The sequence below is a fragment of the Dipodomys spectabilis genome, unplaced genomic scaffold (genome assembly GCF_019054845.1).
Source record: "Dipodomys spectabilis isolate Male_0828 unplaced genomic scaffold, ASM1905484v1 ptg000140l, whole genome shotgun sequence".
Classification (NCBI taxonomy): Eukaryota; Metazoa; Chordata; class Mammalia; order Rodentia; family Heteromyidae; genus Dipodomys; species Dipodomys spectabilis.
Window position 1 is genome coordinate 3,264,197 of NW_024870817.1, and position 21,698 is coordinate 3,285,894.

Below are 21,698 nucleotides of genomic sequence, written 5' to 3' on the forward strand. Positions count from 1 at the left end.
TTATTTGCATTTGGGCAGAATTAAGTTACCAATAATTTGTAAAAACAAATCAAAAGCTTTGGTTGCTACAATTTAGGAACAGCTGTGGTAGGCTTTCCCTTAAGAACAGTATGTGACCTCTTTAAACTGACGTGTTGAATTGAAGCCCCTTTGTACAACTACTTAAAATAATTTACATATATACATTAAAAAGAGCTTTGGATCCACGTAGAGCTTTTCCCCTTTGAGGAAAGTTTAAATGAAGGTGCAGGACATCCAACTGAGTAATCTCCAAGCACTTGAAGTGCTCACTGTGGGGCTTCCATTTCCCACAGGAATGAGTGAGGGAACTGATTTTCTGTTTCTCATGTGGAGGCAGCCACCCCAATGGATTTCGTTTTATTTCCCTTGCTGTATATCTCCAGACATTTTTCCCAGTCAGAGAAGCCAGGCTCAGGTTGCCTATCAGGTCTCTCACCCGGAAATGGAAGCAACATTGTGGAGACAACTGATGACAGAAAAAAGGCAGAAGAATCAATAGGAAAGGGGAAGACAAAAACGGGGAGAAGGACTTGATAGGACTGTTAGAAAGTCAAACATTAGACTGGCAATTTCTACTTTTGGAATTAAGTGTGTTTGACCAAACAGCATGGCATTACATTTTTTCTAAATACATGGTGGATGAACAATGGCCATTTCCTGTGATTTAGGCTGGATTTCTACCTTTCCAACACATCCCTATAAGGTTTTGCCATGTTTTGTCTCCCTAGAAGCAAGCAGGAGAGACGAAACGTTCCTGACTCCTTAGTCACTCTTTCTTCTATTTTGAGATGGGAAGCAGAATTCCTGCTACCTGCCCCCAGGCCCCATGTGCTCCTAATTTGAGTATTTATTACCATACTTATCACCCTCTATTATAGCCACTGTATGTCACGTCACATCATATAATCTCTCAGATGGCCTTATTTTATGAGCTCCATTCATTCTTTCAATCATTTTCTATCTTTCAATCATTTTTCTAACAACTATTTATTAAGCCTCTAGTGTGAAGGACTGTTATTTGTACTAGAGACATATCAGTAAGTGGTAAATGAAGACTGTGTGTCTTTCTCTTTTTGTTTATGACAGTTCCAGATCCATAACAATAGTCAGCAGAAGTCCTTTCTTGGAACACTTAACTCTACTTTTGCAGCTTTATGACTGCAGGTGAAAGGCAAAAGGCAGTCTAAGAAAAATTTCCTTTTACAATTTATTTAATTGACTTCCTGGTGTTCTGTTTCCAACAGTACCCCTTTTCAGGGTCAGGGTTTTGTCATGGGCACTGACGCCCAGCCATGGCCGCCTGAACCTGAAATAGGATCAGAGGCTATTTATTAGTTAAATGCTGCCTCTCATGATGGTCCACACATTCCTTTGCAGGCACAACTATGCTTTCTTGCCTGGGAAACTGGGGACTCTGCCAAGGGACTGCTACTGAGAGGTGGAAAATAGGATTGAGCTAATTCTTTATTTGGATGTCCTGAAAGGAACCCAGCTCTTGGGTTTTACATTGTAATTATGATTTTTATAAAATACTGACCCCATTATTGAACTCCACTTTGTTTAGTTGAAAAAGACTGATGGCCAAAATTATGCCCATTCAAAATCTACCAAATGGTTTCTTGTAGAAATACTGGTTTCTTGAGAATTCTGAAGTTTGAAACACATGTCTCTCATTATTCAATTCTTCATAATCTACCTAGGTGTCAAGCATTTTGCATAATGCTTCATTTACATTATTCCATTTAATTTTGTACAGCCTCACAGGGTATGTATTTCATCTTTACTTTAGTCACGAAGAAACTGTGGTTTAGAGAGATTAAGTAACTTGCCCAATGTCATGTAGCTAGGAGCTAGTGGCAGTCTGGTGGGAAATAAATACAGCTTCAAAACAGCAGATCTGGGTACTATGAGGATGGAGATGCTTCTAGCACCACACACTTCCATCTACTTTCTGATTGGTCAGCCAATCCTTCCCTGATTCTACACATAGTTTCTTTGGAGATAATAATTGGGTGTAAGGCAATTGCTAACAGACAATGGTAAACGATATACTATAGTGAGCTACCTAAACTCCACAGTGTCCAGACATATTTTCTACCAGAAACTAATTACAGACAATATTTGAAACATAGACAATAACATCAAAAACAGTAGAGAGCATCAAAGCAAAACAAAACAACTCCCAAAGACACTAAAAAAAATTAGGAACAAACTCCTGAAGGTAATTAGGCCAAACACTTTTTTCAAAGGCAGGTTCCAAGTTCAAGGGGCTCATGTTACTTGCCTCCAAAGGCCCTTGATTTTTTCCACCGAATAAATATGACAATGGCCAGCAGGACAACCACCGGAATAACCAGAAGGGTTGTAATGAGAACCACAGGCACTCCCGAGCCTGGCTCTTTGATCAGTTTCTGTTTCTCTTGCATCTTCTGCAATTCTGAGGAAGTGGGTTTGTTCTCCATTTTGGATTCAACTGTCTCGGCTTCTTCAGGGAAAGAAGAGTTCACAATATTCAACTGACTTAGAGATCTCACAACCCTCCCGTCCACCCCTGCCCAGTCAAGTCAACAACTCTTCACGAAGAACTTGTTGAAAATACTGCATGTAGGTGGGGTTCGTGTGTCAATGTCTGCATCCAAACAGGTGAAGGCAGGTATCAAGTATAATGATAATAGTTATTCCTACTATATGGTTTTCCACTTCAAAGTGTTTCCTTTCACTCTACCCTTCATTTCCTTTCTTAGTTATAACTCCAAAAATCCTCATAATCCTTTGTTTGTGTTTTTCTAAAGTTAAGATCAAACAGCAAACAAATTTGAGCTTGAATTCCAATTCTCCTGTACATGAGCTGTATAACTTTGGGCAAGTTACTTAAATATGGCCTTCAGTAACCTCACGTATAAAACTGTGAGAACAACATTTCCTTCATAAAACCATCAGATGTAAGTGCTCATCAAGTATTTGTTTCCTTGTACTTCCAGTTTATTAACTTCTTTCATGTTCAATGAAGTTTTTGCACATTATATGCATACTTAGACATATTAATTCTAAGACTTTAGTGAGGAAAAGCAACCCTATCTTCTTGGGGGGACTGGGTTCTTTTACATAGTTATCAACAAAAGATAATGCAGTTAAATGTTTATCATTTCATTGGTGATGGAAGAAATTGATGCTACTACTCTGTGACACTGGCAGGTATGGGTAGTTATCAGATCTGAAGAACTGTTGGAAGAAAAACATAGTACAAGAAGATACTTCATTGATCCTAATAAGTACTGATTTAAATGAGATTAGTACTTGAGGCTTCTGTGACCCAAGAAGCACATGTGTTTGTACAGAATCTTTTGGAGTACAAAGGTTGGTAAGAATTTGCTTGGGCTAAAAGTTTGCCACAAGAACCACAAGGTGCCAGGTGCCAGTAGCTCAGGGCTGTAATCCTAGCTACTCAGGAGGCTGAGATCTGAGGACTGTGGTTCAAAGTCAGCCTGGGCTGTGGCTCAAATGGTAGAGTGTTAGCCTTGAGCTGAAGAGCTCAGGGCCAGCACCCAGGCCCAGAGTTCAAGCCCCACAATCGACTAAATCAATCAATCAATCAATCAATCAATCAATCAATCAATCAATCACAAGGTTTCTGGAACTTCAGTGTCTTGGCATTTCTTTCTTACCTGTGATATACAGTGCATGATATGGCCTCATAGAGATTTTGACAAAATGGGCAAAATAGGTAGCCTAACACAATCCGAAAAATGAGGTGATGTTTAGTATGTATAGACTTAATGGCTTGCTGGAATCTTCTACAAGGAAATGCTCCAAAATTAGACAGCACACTATACATATAATTTATGATGCAAATAAACAGGCAAGTTGAAGACTTTCGCTTCAACACTTTGAGCCAGCCCCTTTATAGTCTCAGCATATCAATTGAGCTCTTACACCATGTCAGGCATTTTTGAGGATGGTGTCAAATTCTTCATTTCCTTCCCTGTACTATGGATAAGGGGAGACTAGATGTTTTCTCTTGTCCACTCAAATGATTCTTTGCAAGTTGGAGAGGAAGGAAGGAAAAGAACTGATTCCCAGATCTTGTTCCAATTTGATCTTTTAAAATCTCAGTTTCAAAGAGAACAGTGCCTGTGATTCACACTCATTTTGACCACTGCTATGCCAGTTTTTCTCTTACTGTAGAAAATCTACATATAGTTGCTCTGTATTTAAACTTGGTTCATGTCAAAGTAGGAAGAAAAAACAATAAAATATATTATGAAATTAAGAATTAATTGCTTGGTGTTGAACTATTCAAGAACTTGTTGCTGTTTGACAAAGGGTCTGCTTCTGTTTCAATGTAACCCGAACAGTTACTTAACATTGTCTATTTGCCATTATGTGGATCTATTTGAAGTTAATATAATCAATATGCTGGTAACTTTGACAAAGAAGAGCCAAGAATGAGCTCCATTAAATGGAAAGAAAAGTGAAGAACATTTGTGAGAGACAAAAATGTGTCAGCCTAGCATTCATAGAAAATGCACAGAAATAACCTAGTGAACTTGCAGAAGGTACATACCACTTTGGAACTTCAAGATTTCCACACCAGATTTTGTACTTTGAGTGTCAGCTACTAAAAATGCTTGTACATTTTAAGTTTTGGAACAAGCTGAAATATGTTCAATATTTTAAAAGATGTTGTATATTGTTTTTAAGAAGAGGCTAAACATTTTAAGGGTCAGTCTTATAAGAAGCAATATTGCTGTTTTTCTTAAGAGCCATTATAGATAAAAATCTTAAAATTTTATCATAAAATAGTATTTATAATTTAAGAATCCCCTCAAACATAAAAAATAAAAAAAGTGTCACCTCCATACTTTATCCTAAATTCTTGTTATTAAAAATACCAGTAACTTAGGGCCACCTTGATAAATGAAGAGTGAAGACATCCACACTAAGATTAGCTAGGATGTAGATTTCTGGAACATTAAGAAGAACTGAGCATGGTACTTTTATAAGATGCTATCCATATCCATCTAGAACAAAAATGTCTTAAAATCTTACAAGGTCACACTCTCATAGCATTTTTACAGGTATTTGGAAATAAATCTTTAAAGATGCTATATAAAAAGTCATTTGTTTCTTAAGGCTCTGAGTTTTAAACCCTATCTCCCATACAGTCCTTTTGGTCTTTGCCATTTATTTGAATGAGGTCATGCTTTTTGCCTGGACCAGTCAATACCACAATCCTCCCACTTAGCTTCCCATGTAGCTGGTACGACAGATGCATTGCACAGCATTTTATTAGTTTAGATACTATCTTGAAAATGTTTTAGCCAGATTGGTCTCAAATAACAATCTCAGCTTTCTGAGTAGTTAGGAATACAGATGTAAGCCACACCTCTCAGATATTCTTTTTTCTTTTTCTTTCAAATCATCTTTTTATGGTATAAATGTTTTTAATTTTAACATATGTTCACTGTTCCAACAAAATAATTTCTTTCCGGTTGTACAGTGATAAACTACATATACAATAAGATGGATGTTTTTCAAATGTGTTTTGCTATTTTTTAAATATTTCTTGGTATTATTAGGAATGTCAAGTTCCAAGTAATACTTTTTTTTTTTTTTTTTGTCAGTTGTGGGCCTGAACTCTGGGCCTGGGCACTGTCCTTCAGCTCTTCAGCTCAAGACTAGTGCTCTACCACTTGAGCCGCAGTACAACTTCTGGCTTTTTCTGTTTATGTGGTACTGAGGAATCGAATCCAGGGCCTCATGCATGCAAGGCAAGCACTTTACCACTGAGCCATCTTCCCAGCCCTAATATTTTATTTTTATAATATATTTTTTGTTACTGTAGAGGTGATGTTACATAGGTCAAGTAATGAGTACATTCCATTTTAAACCATGTTACCCCTTTCCTTTGTCTGTTTCTCATAGGTTTTCCCTCACATCCCCACCCAAAAGTCATGTAGTTCATTTTCCACATGGAGTCTACTGAGATCCACTGCTATCTTTTTTCTTTTAAGCACTGCAACCTTTAGAAAGACAACTGCATTCCTATGTGTGTGCACACTCACACAGGCATGTAACTCTCCTTTTTAATAGAAGGCACTTCAGTATCTGGGACAGTAAATGAAGGGCATTATGTACAGCAACACAGCATGTGCTACTCAGTTCACTACTGAGATGAGAAACGGAAGACTGAAAGCTTTAGATGGAATGCTAGCAAGTAATACTTTGAAAAACAAAAAAAAGTATGTATAGTGTGAGGACTTCTCTTTTTCTCTATGACTTTCTGTCTCTGTCTTTCTGTCTCTGCTTTGCTCTTAAATGCAAAGTGTTTTTCCAAAAATGTATTGTTCTCCATAGGTTTAAGAAGCTGCCTGCACCAGAGAGCGTTTTCCTTTGTTGGTTTCTTTGTTTTATTAATATTCTTGAGACTGATTTACCATCACCATCTTTTATTGAGGATGGAGTATAAAGACTACACTTTTGATGAGCAATCTGTTTTATCTCTAATGATTGTCTTTGAAATTTTAAATTACTCTCCTATGTGTTTTCATCATCTGTAATTCTCTTATTCTTGCAACTCCTACTATGTAACTGTTCATAATTGAGATTTAGAGACATCAAAGAAAACTCAAACTGGGATATACCGCCAGTGCAGAGCACCTGCCTAGCAAGCACCACACCCTGAGTGCAACACCCAGTGCCACCCAAACAATATGAAAACAAAATCAACCCTCTCAAATTTGGAGATTTAAAATTAAGGTGAATCTATTAGGTTGTTCAATTTGAATGTCCCCCCCACCCCAGTATAAAGTGTAGTTTGAAGCCTTACAATGCTGATAAAAGATAAGATCTAGTAATCAAGCATGATTTATAATTATTTTTGTAATTAAGACTATAATCTTACAAAACAAGGTTTAAGGAGAGTTATACGGATTCAAAGGAAAAGAGAATAGTTTCATTTGTGAGGAGGTATTCATAAGTATGAAAACTAGACTGGTACTAAAGCTACCAGCACAACTATGTTTATCACAGTATTATTTACCATAGCTAAGATAGAGAACCAACCCACTCAGTAGATGAATAGATCAAGAAAATGTGGTACACACACACACACACACACACACACACACACACACACACACGCACACACACACACACACAGAGAAATGGAATTCTATTCCTCCATCAGAAAGAATAACATCAGCCATTTGTTAGGAAATGGAAAGACTTCGAAAAAATTATATTAAGTGAAGTAATCTAGGCCCAAAGAAACATAGGTCCCATGGTTTCCCTTATTTACAATAACCAGTATAAGTTTAGGACAAGCAGAAACAGGTCAAAAGCTATGTATATATGACTATATAAGATGATGTTAAGCGAAATGAACCCCAAGATAGGGACACAAATATTTTTTTCTTGCTTGCTATTGTTTTTTTTTTAACATACTTATAATGTACTAGGTGATTTTTTTGTTTCTTTGTATGTTCCTCCCCCATGGTATAACCCCTGTTTTCACTGTATGTGATGTTGGTGCCCTGCATCTTATACATTTTTCTAATTTGGGGAAGAGAAGGGAAAAAACAACATCCTTAAATAGGGATATAGGTTGACCCATTGTAACAATGAGATGTACAAGACACTATGTTGAAAATAACTTTGGTGGGGCTGCGGGGAGGTGGGGGGCGGAATGGTTGAGGAGGTGGGAAAGGAAGGGACGGTAGGGGAAAAACAAAGGAGGAGGCAACAATGCTCAATAAAAATGTACTCATTACCTTACTCATGTAACTGTAACTCCTTTGCATAGTATTTTTACAATAAAAACATATTTAAAAATTAGACTGGCTTGAAAGGGGAAAGGGTAGAAGGGAGAGATGGCATCAGAATGGAGGAGTGAATATATTCAAAGCATACAATGAAGATGTGTGAAAATATCACAATCAAACCCCTAGCATATAAATGTACACTATTAAAAACTGGACTTACTTTAATAGACTTTATTATTTGAGCTGCTGGACTTTCCCATATAACTGGAGGTTTTCTGACTAACAAACTCAGTGGTATGCACCAAGGAGACAGAAAGTGGCCTATAGGAGGGTGCTATTCACCCTTCAGTGATCTCTCAAGATGAGGTCAGCATGACTGAGCAGTTCTAAACAATATAAGCAGTTCAATCACTACAACCAACGATGTGTGTGAGGGAGTGAGAGAGAAAGAGAGGGAGGAGAGAAAGGAGAGAAGGAAGGAGGAGAAGAGAGGAGAGAGACATAGAGAGAGACAGAGAGAGAGAGACAGAGCACTTAACCATTTAGTTTGAGGCCATTTTGAAATTCTAGAGATGTCAGTAAAAACTATAATCAATTTTATGTTACATTTCTTGGAGAACTTTACAGTGAATGAATTGAGAAGGTCACTCTCTCTTCAGCTGTATAGTAGTAGGGGTAAGAATAAAGGATTTAATTTTAAAACTCTGCCTCAAATATTCACAATCTCAGTAATAATTCTGATCCTCATTTCTCCATCTGTAAAATGGGGAAAATAGTGAGCCTTATGTGACTGGTGCAAGGATTAAGCCCAATTATTTTCATATAGCCCTGGCTTTCATCCCTTAAGTAGCTATTGTCAACAATACCATGTTTTTCAACATTTTTATTTTGGGACAAATGTAACTTACCAATAATTGTATGTAAGGGTAGAAAGGCGTCTGTAGCGTACAGTGTGAAATGAATGGCACTAGTATCACTAGGGAAGGAGCTCTACAAATGCCAAATGATTGCTACTTTGAGTTATACTATTCTTGCCCCTTTCAAGCTTGCACTTGCAATATTTTGTTATCTGCCTATGTAAAATCCTTAAAGTTCCTCTTGGTTTTTGCTTCTTTTCATCTCTTGTAAGCCTGCTTTCATAAGAAAGGAAAACATGTAACTCTAAGGTAAAGTCAGATGATCTTGGTGAATAATTTTTAAAACTACTATCAAAAGGATCACTTTGTTACTTAAACATTAGGAGCACCTCACAAGAAATGTGGTGAGTTCTTGCCTCTAAAAGTCCAGTAGAGAATAGAACATGTTCAAATACAAACTGATTCTGCAAAAAGGGTAGAATAATTTGACAGATTCCAAATGAGACCAGTAGCTGCATACTAGAAGCTAGATCCCATTTCCCTATATGAATCTCAAATGATGTGTGTGTGTGTGTGTGTGTGTGTGTGTGTGTGTATTTGTGTGTGGTGTGCACGCACACACTCTAGGCTGTAAGTCCCTTGAGGACAGGCATGCTTTCATTTCCAATACACCTGCTGCAGTGCCTGCCATGTAGAACCTCAATAAACTTAAGGGCTAAGAACTATTATGATACAAAGTTAGGGAATGACTGATCTTTTCACAGTCCTACAGCATTAATTCACCAAGGGTAATTTTTTCTTCTTTTTACTAGAACCCGTTAAGGAAAGACCTTTTCTGATAAACAAGTCTTTCTGCTGGTTTGGAGTTAATATATTTCTAAAAGTGACTATTTCCCTTTTTTCCTCTCCTGCTAACTGGTCATAAATTTCTTACATTTCCAGTCACATTCCATCACTTGGAATCAATGATTTGAGATCCTTATTGACTACTCCATTTATCAGAAAAAGCAGTGGCATCAAGCAAGGCTCAGCACATAGCAGAAGTCATGGATAATATACAAGGCCTATATATTTTTAGCCCAATTAAGTTGCAATCAAGAGTCTTAAAAGAATTCAACAAAAATAGCCTTTGGTTTCACAATTGGAAGAGGAATTTGACCAACCTTTGATTTCTTGGACCTCAATGCCAGCCTTTTTAACTGAACGATGTTCAATTTCTGTAACAACACAAGAAAGAGAAAAATCAGAGTTCCCAAAAAGAGTATTTGAGAACTTAACTTTAATGTTAGCTTCATTAGGAAACTATTTCCTAATGCATTGAATATATTAATAATAATTTAGGGGTCACATCTATGGCTCTTGGATAAAATATCCTAGGGAAAGCTGAGCACAATAAATTTGATATTCTCTTCCTCCTCCTCTCCTTTTCTTCTGCTTCTACTTCTTGTTCTTGCTCTTCTTTCTTTTTCCTTCTTTTTCCCTTTCTCTTTCTTCTCCTTCTCCTCTTCCTTCCTCCCTCCCTCCTTCCCTCCCTCTCTCCCTCCCTCCCTTCCCTCTTTCCTTCCTTCTGTCTTCCTCCTCCTCCCTTCCTCCTTCTCTTTTCTTTTTTCTTTGTTGGTACTTGAAATTGTACTCAGAGCCTCATGGCCATCACTAGGCAACTGAGATAGTTTTTCTAGAACCTTAATTTTATGATGAGCTTTGACTTTTGGACGTCATGATACTGTTTTGTTTCTGTAACACTAAGTGATTCTGTTTGCATGTACCCTAAATCTTAGAATGATTACTAATTCAACCATGTTGGATTACAAGTCTTTAAATCGACATATATAGATTTGACTAATGAATACACCAACAATTTTTCATCTCCAATGGCAATCTTACTGTGCTACTGGTATTATGTTCCAGACTTATCATGTTCTGCATTATGATATGGTTTTTCCCCCCTTAAAGTTGTATGCTACATTGAAGTGCTTCTTAACCAGGGTTTTATCAAAACCACATAAGCAAACTTTTAAAAAACAAACAGTTGGGAACTGGTGGCTCATGCCTGTAATCCTAGCTACTCAAGAGGCTGAGGTCTGAGGATCACAGTTCCAAGTCAGCCCGGGCAGTAGAGTTTTTGAGACTCTTTATCTCCAATAAACTACTCAGAGAAGGCCAGAAGTGGAGCTATATTCAAGAGGCAGATCACTAGTCTTGAGTCAAAGAAGCTCAGGGACAGTTCTCAAGACCAGGCCCTGAGTTCAAGCCCCAGGACTGGCATTACACACACAACCACACACACAGACATACACACACAGACACACACACAACCACACAAAAGCAACACTAATACTGCAGTTCCTTTCTTCTATAACCTGGGGAAGAGACTATCCACATATATTTTGAAAATCCTCCCTCCATGGCTCAGATATGCATCCTTATACCGTACCAACCACTAGGTGGTATAAATGGTCTTAAAGTAGAATCTTACTAAGATCAAGAATCATGTTTCTATGTGAAAAAATGAAGGTATTGGCTAAATTTCTGAAGTCTTTTTCTATCCATAAGAGTTTTAGAAGTTTTGTTTTATTTATTTATTTATTTATTTATTTTTTGGGTCCAGTCGTAGGGCCTGAACTCTGGGCCTAGGCGCTGTCCCTCAGCTCTTCAGCTCAAGGCTAGCGCTTGAGCCACAGCGCCACTTCCGGCTTTTTTCTTTTTGCTTATGTGGTGCTGAGGAATGGAACCCAGGGCCTCATGCATGCAAAGCAAGCGCTCTACCACTGAGCCACCTTTCCAGCCCAGAAGTTTTGTTTTAAAAGTTGCTAGGATTATCTCTCTCTCTCTCTCTCTCTCTCTCTGTCTACCTGTATCTTTAGGATCCTCTTTGAAAATGCAGGTTGTGAAAGACACACTTTTCATGGAAATGTGAAGTAACTTTGAGGTTAGAGTATTCTAAAGGCATCTATGTGTACTTTAACCAGATCCTTATTTCAAAAAGAGTCAAAGTTATTTACAGAATAATACTGAATATGGCAACTACTAAATAGGTCGCTACGACCTATATTGGATCTGATTAAAGCTTCTAGACTTCAGCTTTTACTTTTAAAATAAGTTATACATTCTCCTTGTTACAATTTATATTTCCTGTTATTATTAACATTTTTCTTCACCAAATTTTCATCTCCTTGTCATTTCAGTTTCGGATACCTGAAATGTGCTACCCTGAAATCTTTTCTTATGAACACTTGCTGCTAGGCCTTGTCCCATTTAAAAATCATCTCTGAGGGGCAAGGAAGGTGGCTCAGTGGTAGAGCACTTGCCTTGCATGCCTGAGGCCCTGGGTTCGATTCCTCAGCACCACATAAGCAAAAAAAGAAAAACGCTGTGGCTCAAGTGGTAGAGTGATAGCCTTGAGCTGAAGAGCTAAGGGACAGCGCCCTGGCCCAGAGTTCAGGCCCCACGACTGGACCCCCCCAAAAAAATCATCTCTGACTATTGAAATTCACAGCCAGCTTAGCATTTGTCCCACTTCAATTTAGAAAACATATTTGTTAGCTAGGCTTAGCCTACTTTTAAAGAGTTAAAAATAATATTCAAAACACAATTAGAAAAGTCAAACACTAACTAGCTAGAAACTGATGGAGCAAATCTGTCCAGAGACAACATTTGGAATTACTGAAAATAGAGCAATTCAGTATTTTGGGAATGCTGAAGGCTAAATGGAAAGTGTAAAGTGCTTCTCACTTGGGAAAACATATCTGATAAAGATGGTGCTGTCCCTAAATGCTCAACAGTTACCAAGCACTAAAGAGTCATGTGGGAGTAAGCTGCATTTGGAAGCCAATCAGCCTTCTGCTTTGCCAAAGCCACCTCTTCCTTCTGGAACTAAGCTGGAATTAACACAGGCTTTAAATTTAACAGACATTACTTCAGGCATCAAGAATTTCCTGTGGCGTATCTGTGGAAACAAGGGGATAGCTGCCAGGAAAAAAAGAAAAAAGAAGAAAACCCAAACAAAATAATGTTTCTCTCCACTTTCTGAAGATTAATTTAATTCCTGGTATACAGCTCTGTCTCTGTCTTTCTGTATCTTTCTCTGTCTCAGTCTCTGTATCTGTCTGTTTTCTCTGTCTCTCACTCTTGCTGTTTCTCTCTCTGTCTGTCTGTCTGTCTGTCTGTCTCTCTCTCTCACCCAGGGTCTTAGGTATGTGAGGAAGGTAGTAGTCAAGTCCTTGTAAAATCTTTAAATTACTGCCTTCTTTCCTGATTTCTTATTATCATAATGAAGAAGAGGAGAAGGAAATGCAAATGTTTTGTTTCAGTTTTAAAGACTAAAACAGATGGAAAATGCAGACAGTTAAAAATATAATACAGTTTTTTTTTTTTTTTTTAAAAAACCTACTCTCAGTCACTGTGAACTTCCAAACAGTGTTCATGTGAGCATCTCCAACGTACACAGTTCCATCTTCGGATGCAACAATATCATGAGGCATGTCAAAGTGCTGCGAAAATAGGAAGCCATTTGTTAGTGTTCTTGAATCTCCACAAAGGCAGATATCAAAGCAAGATATAGAATTCAAATCAAAGTAGAAATAACTATCATCTAAGCAATTCTACAGCCAAGGGGCTTCACTCATTTACTCATTTGGATCCTAAATAATCCAGGAAATGTTCTAAACATTGGAAAGTGCTAGGGGGGCATTGAGTTTTGACTCTTTTTAAAAATGAGAAAATTTGAGTAAATTATTTTAACAGTTGTTTTGTTTCATTGCCTAATTATTTTAAATTATTTTTGCTTTCATCTTTCTCCTATTAATCATTGTCAAATTTGCCTTTTTAATCAAAAGAACCAGCTATTTGTTATTATTGTTGTTATTATTATTATTATTGATGTGGAAGAATGTAGATCATTCCCACTGAGGGACATGAATGTCCTTGCAGAAGAAAGGACTGAAGGCTGTGCATGAAAGCAAGTGATGAGAGACAATATGTTATTCCTCTGATTATAGGGAAAGAAACTTGGAGAGGCCTGTGTATTTTACACTCATGGACAGCGTTTGACAAAACTGTATCTGCTGTCCTATTATATCTGTTTCCCTTCGTAAGTGTAAAGCTAGAGTACAGTAGATTCAGAAGTAAACATTCCTAAATAATGCAATGGTGGAAGAGGAAACCTTTAAGGAGATGGGGATATAAGTAATAGATATGCACAAAAAAATGCCAAAGAAACACAGTATAAAGTCTGGCCTTTGACTTGAAAATGAATCTGTTCTTACACAGAAGTTAATGCACACTATTATTTCCCTTACTGAAACTTAATCATTATGATGATGATACATTAAATAAAAACTCTAAAAGATTCATAATCTAGTTTTAGTCTACTGAGTCAATACAGAATACATTTCTATGTTTTGGCATAATGTCAAGCATGTTTACTAAAAGGAAAAGCAAATTTAATCATCGAGTAAGATTGTCTTTTCAAGTTTGCTATATTGATCCACAAATTCTGAGTCATTCTTTGCTAAATGGTGAATGTTGGCGATTAGGGCACAGTGCTTCCTGAAATTTTAATTCAGGAATCCTCAGATTCTTATGAGAGTAAAGGGCATTTTGAGTCTTGTCTCTTGCTTAGTACTTAGTTTTGAGTTATAAACCAATGATTTAAAGTTAACATATTAGCTGACTTACTATGTAATCATTGAGTTAGCAAGGCAAATACCCTGAGGACGTTGTTTACCAAGAAATATGAAGAAGTCAGCTCAAATGGCATAACCATGAAGATAATTAGTAAGTGCGTGAACACTAGAGGAAAAAAATATAGTATCACTTTAATGAGTTCCTTTCTTATGACTGCTATACCCTGATATTGTTTATTGGTTTTCAGATGAAACAGTCTTGTGAAAAATCTTACTTGTGGAAAACAAAAAGAAACCACAGAAAGAAATAGGTAATAGAACCTTTATTTCAGGTACATTTTTGTTTGGTTTGGACACTATACTTTTGGAAAGCTTCAGGAGAAAGAGACTTATGTCCTGTTCTGCTCAGAATTATTTATTCTCATCTAATATATTGCCTGATATAAAGTAGGTACTAAATTCATATCCCTGCAATAAAATTTGGTAAACTCCAGACTGACAGACTGACTAACTTACAAAATAGTGAGGCATTTTAGAGATTTTTTTTCTAAATCTAGCAAATCTGGTATTTTAATGAATATGAGAATTATGACTATCAAAATTTTCTTTGACTAGTGACTTATAATTGTTGCATTATGATCCCCATAAAGCCAATAACTCTTAGATCCTTTTTGTAGACCAAGCTTTATATATCTGTTTTGCCACAAGCACATTCCTGCAGTCTGTCAGCATTCTGGTCACTGGCAATCACAATGCAGAAGAAATACCCAGGGAAGACAGAGTCTATGGAAACACTGAACCACAGCCTCATTGTGTAAAAACAGCACCGTTAGAACAAACAATGGCAAACCACTGTGATGCTACTTAGCCTTTAGTCTGTTGCCTAAACCAAGTCCATAGAAATGGACTAAATTCCAGGAAACGATATTTTTAAGTCTTGTTGTTTAATAACATTATAAGGAAAAAAAAGTAAGCCAGATTTCTACTAGGTCTAAGAGAGCAATCTTCATTCTCACTACATTCAAATCACATGCCAAGTTTACTAAGAACCATAGAGTTTTCATGCCATACTAATTTTCATCTGAAAGATATTAAAGAAGGATATTAATTCTAAATCTAACATCATATTATTATTCCACCAAAAATCTACCTAAGAAAGTTGTAATGTCTTCTGCTTTTTCTAAAATCAAGTATAATTTGATTGGCAACATTCAAACGTTAGTTTTATTCTTATGAAATTGGAAACATAAGTAGTGTATGAATACCTTGCGTACTGGCTTGAAGACATCTATAATTTCTCCATTGGAAAAGTTCATCACAAATCCCTGTACAGGTTCTTGGTCCCCAAAGTAAGGCTTCCCATTCACGGCAAAGAGCAAACCTGTGACAAAAGATCTAGTTAGGTTTGCAGTACAGTATGGACTAAGGCTGGCCTTTCCACATGCATATTATATAAACACACAATATATTAAGGGTTAATCTGTTTCCTACCATTACCAACAAAAATTGAAACTAAAACACATAGCAAGTATCGCCTACTGAGTAATTAGATCTGGAGCAATAGATTAGAGGTCTAACACATTTTACTACAAAAATTAGAAAGCCAGTAGAAATGAAGAATGTGCAGTTATATATATAATATATACTATATTACATATATATTATTACTTTCTGTCAGTATATATATGTATAATATAGGCATCCTAAATACAAATGAGGAAAATTCAAGTTATTCAAGCCAATCATTTTAGAGTAGCAGATCTTTTGGAACATATGCATTATCGACAATCACTCTAAGAACAGTCAGAGAGAAATATGCAAAGAAAATAAGTGCAATTAGAATATATGTAGAAGAATAATTTGAGTTTTATAAACAACTGGAATTTGAAAATATGAAGTGCTTATCGGACAATCCAGGATGTATTCTTCACATAGTAAAAGAAATTAATCATCTTTTCACTAATACACTTTGTAGTAAATTTGTATTACTTAGTGTAGTAATGTTTCTCTGAAATAATAGAAATAGTGTTATTTGGTTAAATCGTAACTAAGATGCTTAAATGAATGAATTAAAGAATATACTACACCAGTACAGTGAGAATAGCTATGTGGCTGAGTGCTTGTTTTTATGCACAAGAAGGTGGTATAGTCACTTTTACCATGAAATTACAAACACTAAACCATGGTTGAAAATGTTTTCATCTTCAAAGATTATAAAGATTTTTTAGTATAACACGCTGAAAAATAAACATCAATTACTGTTTTCGGATATTAGAAAGAAAACTTTTTCTAGTATTCTATTTTAACAATATTTCTTCTTTTCTCCAGATATTTACAGTTTTATAGTTATTTTTGTTATCACTTTCAGCAAATGACTGGTCCTAACAGAAAAATTCTTTGAGTTTGAGGTAAAACCAACCAGAGAATTTCTCTTTTGTTGATACTAAGAGTATCATATGGTTGATTCTGTGGGAAAGCCAAATTCGCTCCTGGTATAGTAACTTGAGTTGTTTTATTGTGTGTCCTAATAGCATAAAAATATAACCATTAAATGGGTGATGGTAGGTCATGTCTGTAATCCTAGCTGCCCAGGAGGTTGAAATCTGAGGATCGAAGTTCAAGACCAGCCTGGGTAGCAAAGTCCAGGAGACTCTTATCTCCAATAAATTACTTAGAAAAAGCCGGAAGTGGTGTTGTAGCTCAAAAGGTAGAGAGAGTACCAGCCTTGAGCAAAAGAAGCTCAGGGACAGCACCCATGAGCTGAGTTCCCAGGACTTGAACTTAAAAAAAAATATTATAAATATATATTATAATAATGATTGTAAAATCAATGCTACCATAACACAGTGTAGACATTTTATATTTTAAGTGTTTTGTATATTTTATACTTTAAGTTGTTCAATATTTATTATTTAAAGATAACCGATACTGTTACATTAAAATGTGAATTGTGTGTATCTTAATTTTATACGTTTGAATTCTTTTTGAAATTTCTTAAAGAAAATAAATCTACCTAAAAATAAGGGAAGAAAGCCTCAAGATTTTATTGGTTGTTGTCTCTAGCTAGATATAAGCCTCATTTTTTTTTAAACCTTACTTAAAAAGCTGGCCACCATTTTTTAAAAATAAATATGAAACAGAAGTATTTTGAGGGCTGATTCTGTCAGGCATATACCATCTGTTGATGATGTATGAAGACAGTATTAATCACTTAGTAACTAGAGCAGATGATAATAATTAAAGGAAAAATCAATGTTTGGGAACATTTTAAACGCAGTACAAACAGCTGCTAAATCTTTTTGAGTTTTCATTATTTCTTTAAAAGGAATAGTGTCACTTGAATTGAAATGATTTATGATGAAATACTAATTTAATATATTTTAAGATCTGATATGTAAAGCATCTTTAACCTCTTAACAGAAAAATGATTAAAATTCACATTAAGACAAGATAAAATACTTTTAAGGAAAGAATGCAGTGCAAGCACTCGCACACACAGATGATGAAATACCTGGTATATATGAAATTGCAAATACATTTCTTCCGAATGATTCATGCTTAATCTCTCTCACAAATTCTTTGGTGTCAGTGTTAAAACACTGGATCCGACCATTTTCCCTGTCTGCCACACATAATTGGTTTAAATGAGGCACGAGTACCAAGCTGTGAGGAACACTGAAATGGCCTGGTGTAGGATTTCTCCCAGAAGATGCTAGAGAACGAAAAGAAGCCACAGTTATACAACTTAGGAAATCATCCAAAATGTGACTCTACAGTTCTGTAATTTTCCAAGTTCATGGTAGGGAATCCTTAAATACCACCACTGCTTCTAAGTTTATTCCCACAAACACAATAAAGATTTTCTATTTGGACAAAATTTTAAAGAAAGTATCTTTTTCTTCTTTTTAAATGGTGTGTGTGTGTGTGTTGGAAGTGTGACTAAGTCAACTAAATATATAGAGTGGCCCTGTTTTCTTCACTGTACATGTAGAAGAATGTGAGAAGTGGCTAAAGTTTGGTTCCTGGTGATGTTGCTTAACAGTTGGGATTAGAGATCCAGAGTCTCACTAGGTACCTTCTCCCCACTGTGTGATGAATTCTCCACTTGGTGAAAACTGAACAATCCGACTGTTGCAATAGCCATCGGACACATAGATGGCTCTAGTCCTCGGATCCACAGCCACATCGGTGGGTTGGCAGAAATGATTCTGGTCACTGCCTGGTTGCATGCTCCTTCCCAGGATTAAAAGAGGGCCTTCTTTACTGTTTGGATCCAGTTTGAACACCTTTTAAAAAAAAAAAAAAACAGAAGCCTTATCTACTTTGCATGATTACAATTGACACAATCCCACTGAGACTATCTGAACATCATGAGAATATAAACACCTAGATGATGTTTGAAGATTGTTGAAAGAACAATGTGACTCATGACTAAATCTTCCCAGTCCTAGGCTTTCTTTGCCTATACAGGTATTTTTCTTTTCTTTTTGTTTCCTTTTCTTTTTTTGTTACATACATTTTAGTTAATCAGGCTATCTTATGGAAGGAAGAACTTAAGAATTTAAGATTAACTATAACTAGTTAAATATTATGTAGATATATTTATATCTTTTGAGAGAATACCTAAGTTTGAACACAAGGCCTTGTATGTGACAGAAAGTACTCTATCACTTAAGCCATGTCCCATGTGTTTGTATTTTGTGTTTTTGTATAAGTTCTCATTAATTTTGTTTGAGCTGCCCTAGAACTGGAGACCATCCACAACTACTTCTGCCTCCCCAGTAGCTAGGATTATAGCTGTGCATCACCATGCCTTATAATTTTGAATTTTTAGACATAAAATATGTGTTCACAAGAGATCTTGCTTCATTCTACATATAATGGAGACAGATTAGAAAACAAAACATAAAACACAAGTGATAAAATCAAAGTAAGTACCGAGAATGAGGAAATAGCAAGTGAATGAAACAAAGAAAGAACACAGGAAGGGCCCATCTGGGTGTTATAGCGAAGCTCCATATCTGGCCCTAAGCTTCCCTTCAGCCCCAGGAAGAATTGCTGAAAGAAAAATCTCAGGTATAGACTGAGTAACTATGTTTTCAAAATGTACATGTTTAAATCTTCACCTCAATGTGATAGTATTGTAGAGTGGGACTTTTGGAAAGTCATTAGGTCTTAAGGGTTGAATCTTCATGGTAACCATTACTGCCCTTGTAAGAAGGGACCCACAGTATCTGGGCACATTTTTTCCCTACCCTCTGAGAATTAAATGAGACATTGTCAGTCTGTAAGGCAACAGAGTATCCTCAGAAGCAGCCTACCATATTGGTTCAACAGAGCTCAGATTTCTAGATCCTAAGAGATGAATTTCTGTTGTTCAGAAGGAATGAAGTACAGAATGTTAGAATCCATCATGATCATTCCAGGGTACTACGTGGAGGCAGGCAGGCAGGCACAGGGAAAAGAGTATTATAAGGTATATTAGAGGGGCCATATATTTCTCTGGAGAGGGAGCAATACATGTCTGCCCCCATCCAGGTGGGTAGCTCTGGGGCAAGTGGCATGGGTAGGTAGGAAAGAGAGGGAGCGGCCAGCTATATGGCAGGTACTCTAGGGCAGGGAGGAGCTGAGGTCTGAGGTTCAGAGGTGGGGATAATGCTAACACAGAATACTTAGCTATACCAGGCTGAACTGAGTAACACATGGCTGTTCCATCCTCATCTTATTCACCAACTGAATCAAAGAAAGAGATCCAGAAAATCTCAGGGCTACCTTCTATTTGAAACCACAAACTGGGAAGATTACCTGATGGAGAGCCACATCTGTGACCCAATAATTCCCATCTTTATCTATACTTAAGCCATGAGGCAGGTAAAACCTAAAAAAACAAGAATAATAATTATCATGATTAGAATTCCCCAACTATACATTTATTTCTAATTAATCCACAGGACAATATGTACATGAATAAATACATGTTTTCATTATTATACAAAAGACTAAAATGAATTAAGTGAAGATTACCTGTTATAATAGAGATCACCATGTGACAAAGCTGAAACAGTATTTAATCAATCATATTAAATCTATAAATGAAGCTTACTCAAAAATTGTAAATATTAACTATAAAGTGTAGTCTCTTTACATAAGCAATACAAATAATATCAAAATGAAGCAGGTTCTAAGCTCATAAATATTTACATTCAAGAAATAGGAATTAAGCTAATTATCTCAAGAAACACCAATTGATTTCTACAGCTTGAACAGTTTAAATAAACTACAAAGAAATAAAATATCTTGTTATATGAAAGACTAAACATAACTTAGAAGATTTAAGAGTACCTATTGAATCTGATAAAAGCACAAAGAAAAGGATTTCCAGGCAAAACAAGTGTTAAGCACTCATTAGAGAATCTTAATTTATTTAGTGAATCAGTGTGGATTGTGTATTTGTGTATGTAAGACAATTATAAACTTGTGTAGGCAGAGGCCCCAGATTTAAGGAACCTGGACAGGATTAATCAACACATGGGTAAGATAGTTAAGGAAGTTCTGGCAAAAAATGACATTTGAGAATCACAAGCTTCATCTGTCAGCTTGAGGCTTTGTTTGATGTTGGCACCAGAGACCTTTTCTTCATGAGCCAAGTCTGTAGCCTTCTGATCTTGCATAATGGAGCTAGACCTCTGTTTTGGTGGTTGAAAGGGATTGTGATTTGCTCTCAAACTGGCACCCTGTTGCTAGCCATGCTGATTTAGCAGCAGTGTTTCCGTGTTCCCTCTTCACACCTTTCTGGGATGAAGATGCCCTTGATTAATGAACACAGCTCCAAAGAGACAGGTTCACACATAGAACAGTGGAGTGGCATTAGCATTTGGCCCTTGATTTTTCAACTGAGAATACTATTTAGAAAAATGCAAATATCATTATTGCCATGTCCACAAGCAGATGCATTCAAAGCAGTGGCTCCCTGACTTTTAAAGAAGCTGGCCCTGTCCGTTAAGCAGATGGAATAGGCATCATTCCTGAAGCTGCCAGGTTATAATGGTTGAGAAGACTCTGAAGCAGGTGGCCCTTTCTTTCAATGACCATGAACATCAGCCAAAAAAAAATTTGTTGGCTGCCAAATGCCATCTAGGAATACGACCACATAATGAGTGGCTTTTCAATCCAAATTACATATGCATGCTAAGGAAAGCTAAAAATGGTAAGAACAAAAATAATGGGAAGAACAAAAGCCTCTTATTCTTATTAACAGAATGACTACAGGATGAGTTTAGTATGTAATTTTTCTGCTGAAGAATTTTTTTGTTTAGCCATCAGATATAGTGGACCAAAAACTCACTTCACTAGATTGTATATTAATTGTTCTCTGAAGCTTGAAGAACACTTAGATTTCATAGTGTCATCTGTACCCCAGGACAAATCAAAAT

At 36.4% G+C, this 21,698-nt stretch overlaps 1 protein-coding gene across 10 annotated transcripts in view; it reads right to left on the bottom strand.

The window, feature by feature from the left end:
• The window catches only part of Pam (peptidylglycine alpha-amidating monooxygenase), a 169,427-nt gene that overhangs the window by 1,914 nt on the left and 145,815 nt on the right, over positions 1–21,698 (bottom strand). For 4 of the 10 annotated variants that reach the window (XM_042690739.1, XM_042690737.1, XM_042690734.1 and 1 more), the window contains 7 exons: positions 20,071–20,143; positions 18,341–18,551; positions 17,777–17,977; positions 15,531–15,646; positions 13,032–13,131; positions 9,805–9,858; positions 2,306–2,506 (listed from right to left, as the gene is read on the bottom strand). In XM_042690739.1, the coding sequence (XP_042546673.1) occupies positions 2,306–2,506; positions 9,805–9,858; positions 13,032–13,131; positions 15,531–15,646; positions 17,777–17,977; positions 18,341–18,551; positions 20,071–20,143 (956 nt within the window). The remainder of the gene's footprint in view (positions 1–2,305; positions 2,507–9,804; positions 9,859–13,031; positions 13,132–15,530; positions 15,647–17,776; positions 17,978–18,340; positions 18,552–20,070; positions 20,144–21,698) is intronic. The other 6 variants (XM_042690741.1, XM_042690740.1, XM_042690736.1 and 3 more) reach the window with 2 other exon arrangements.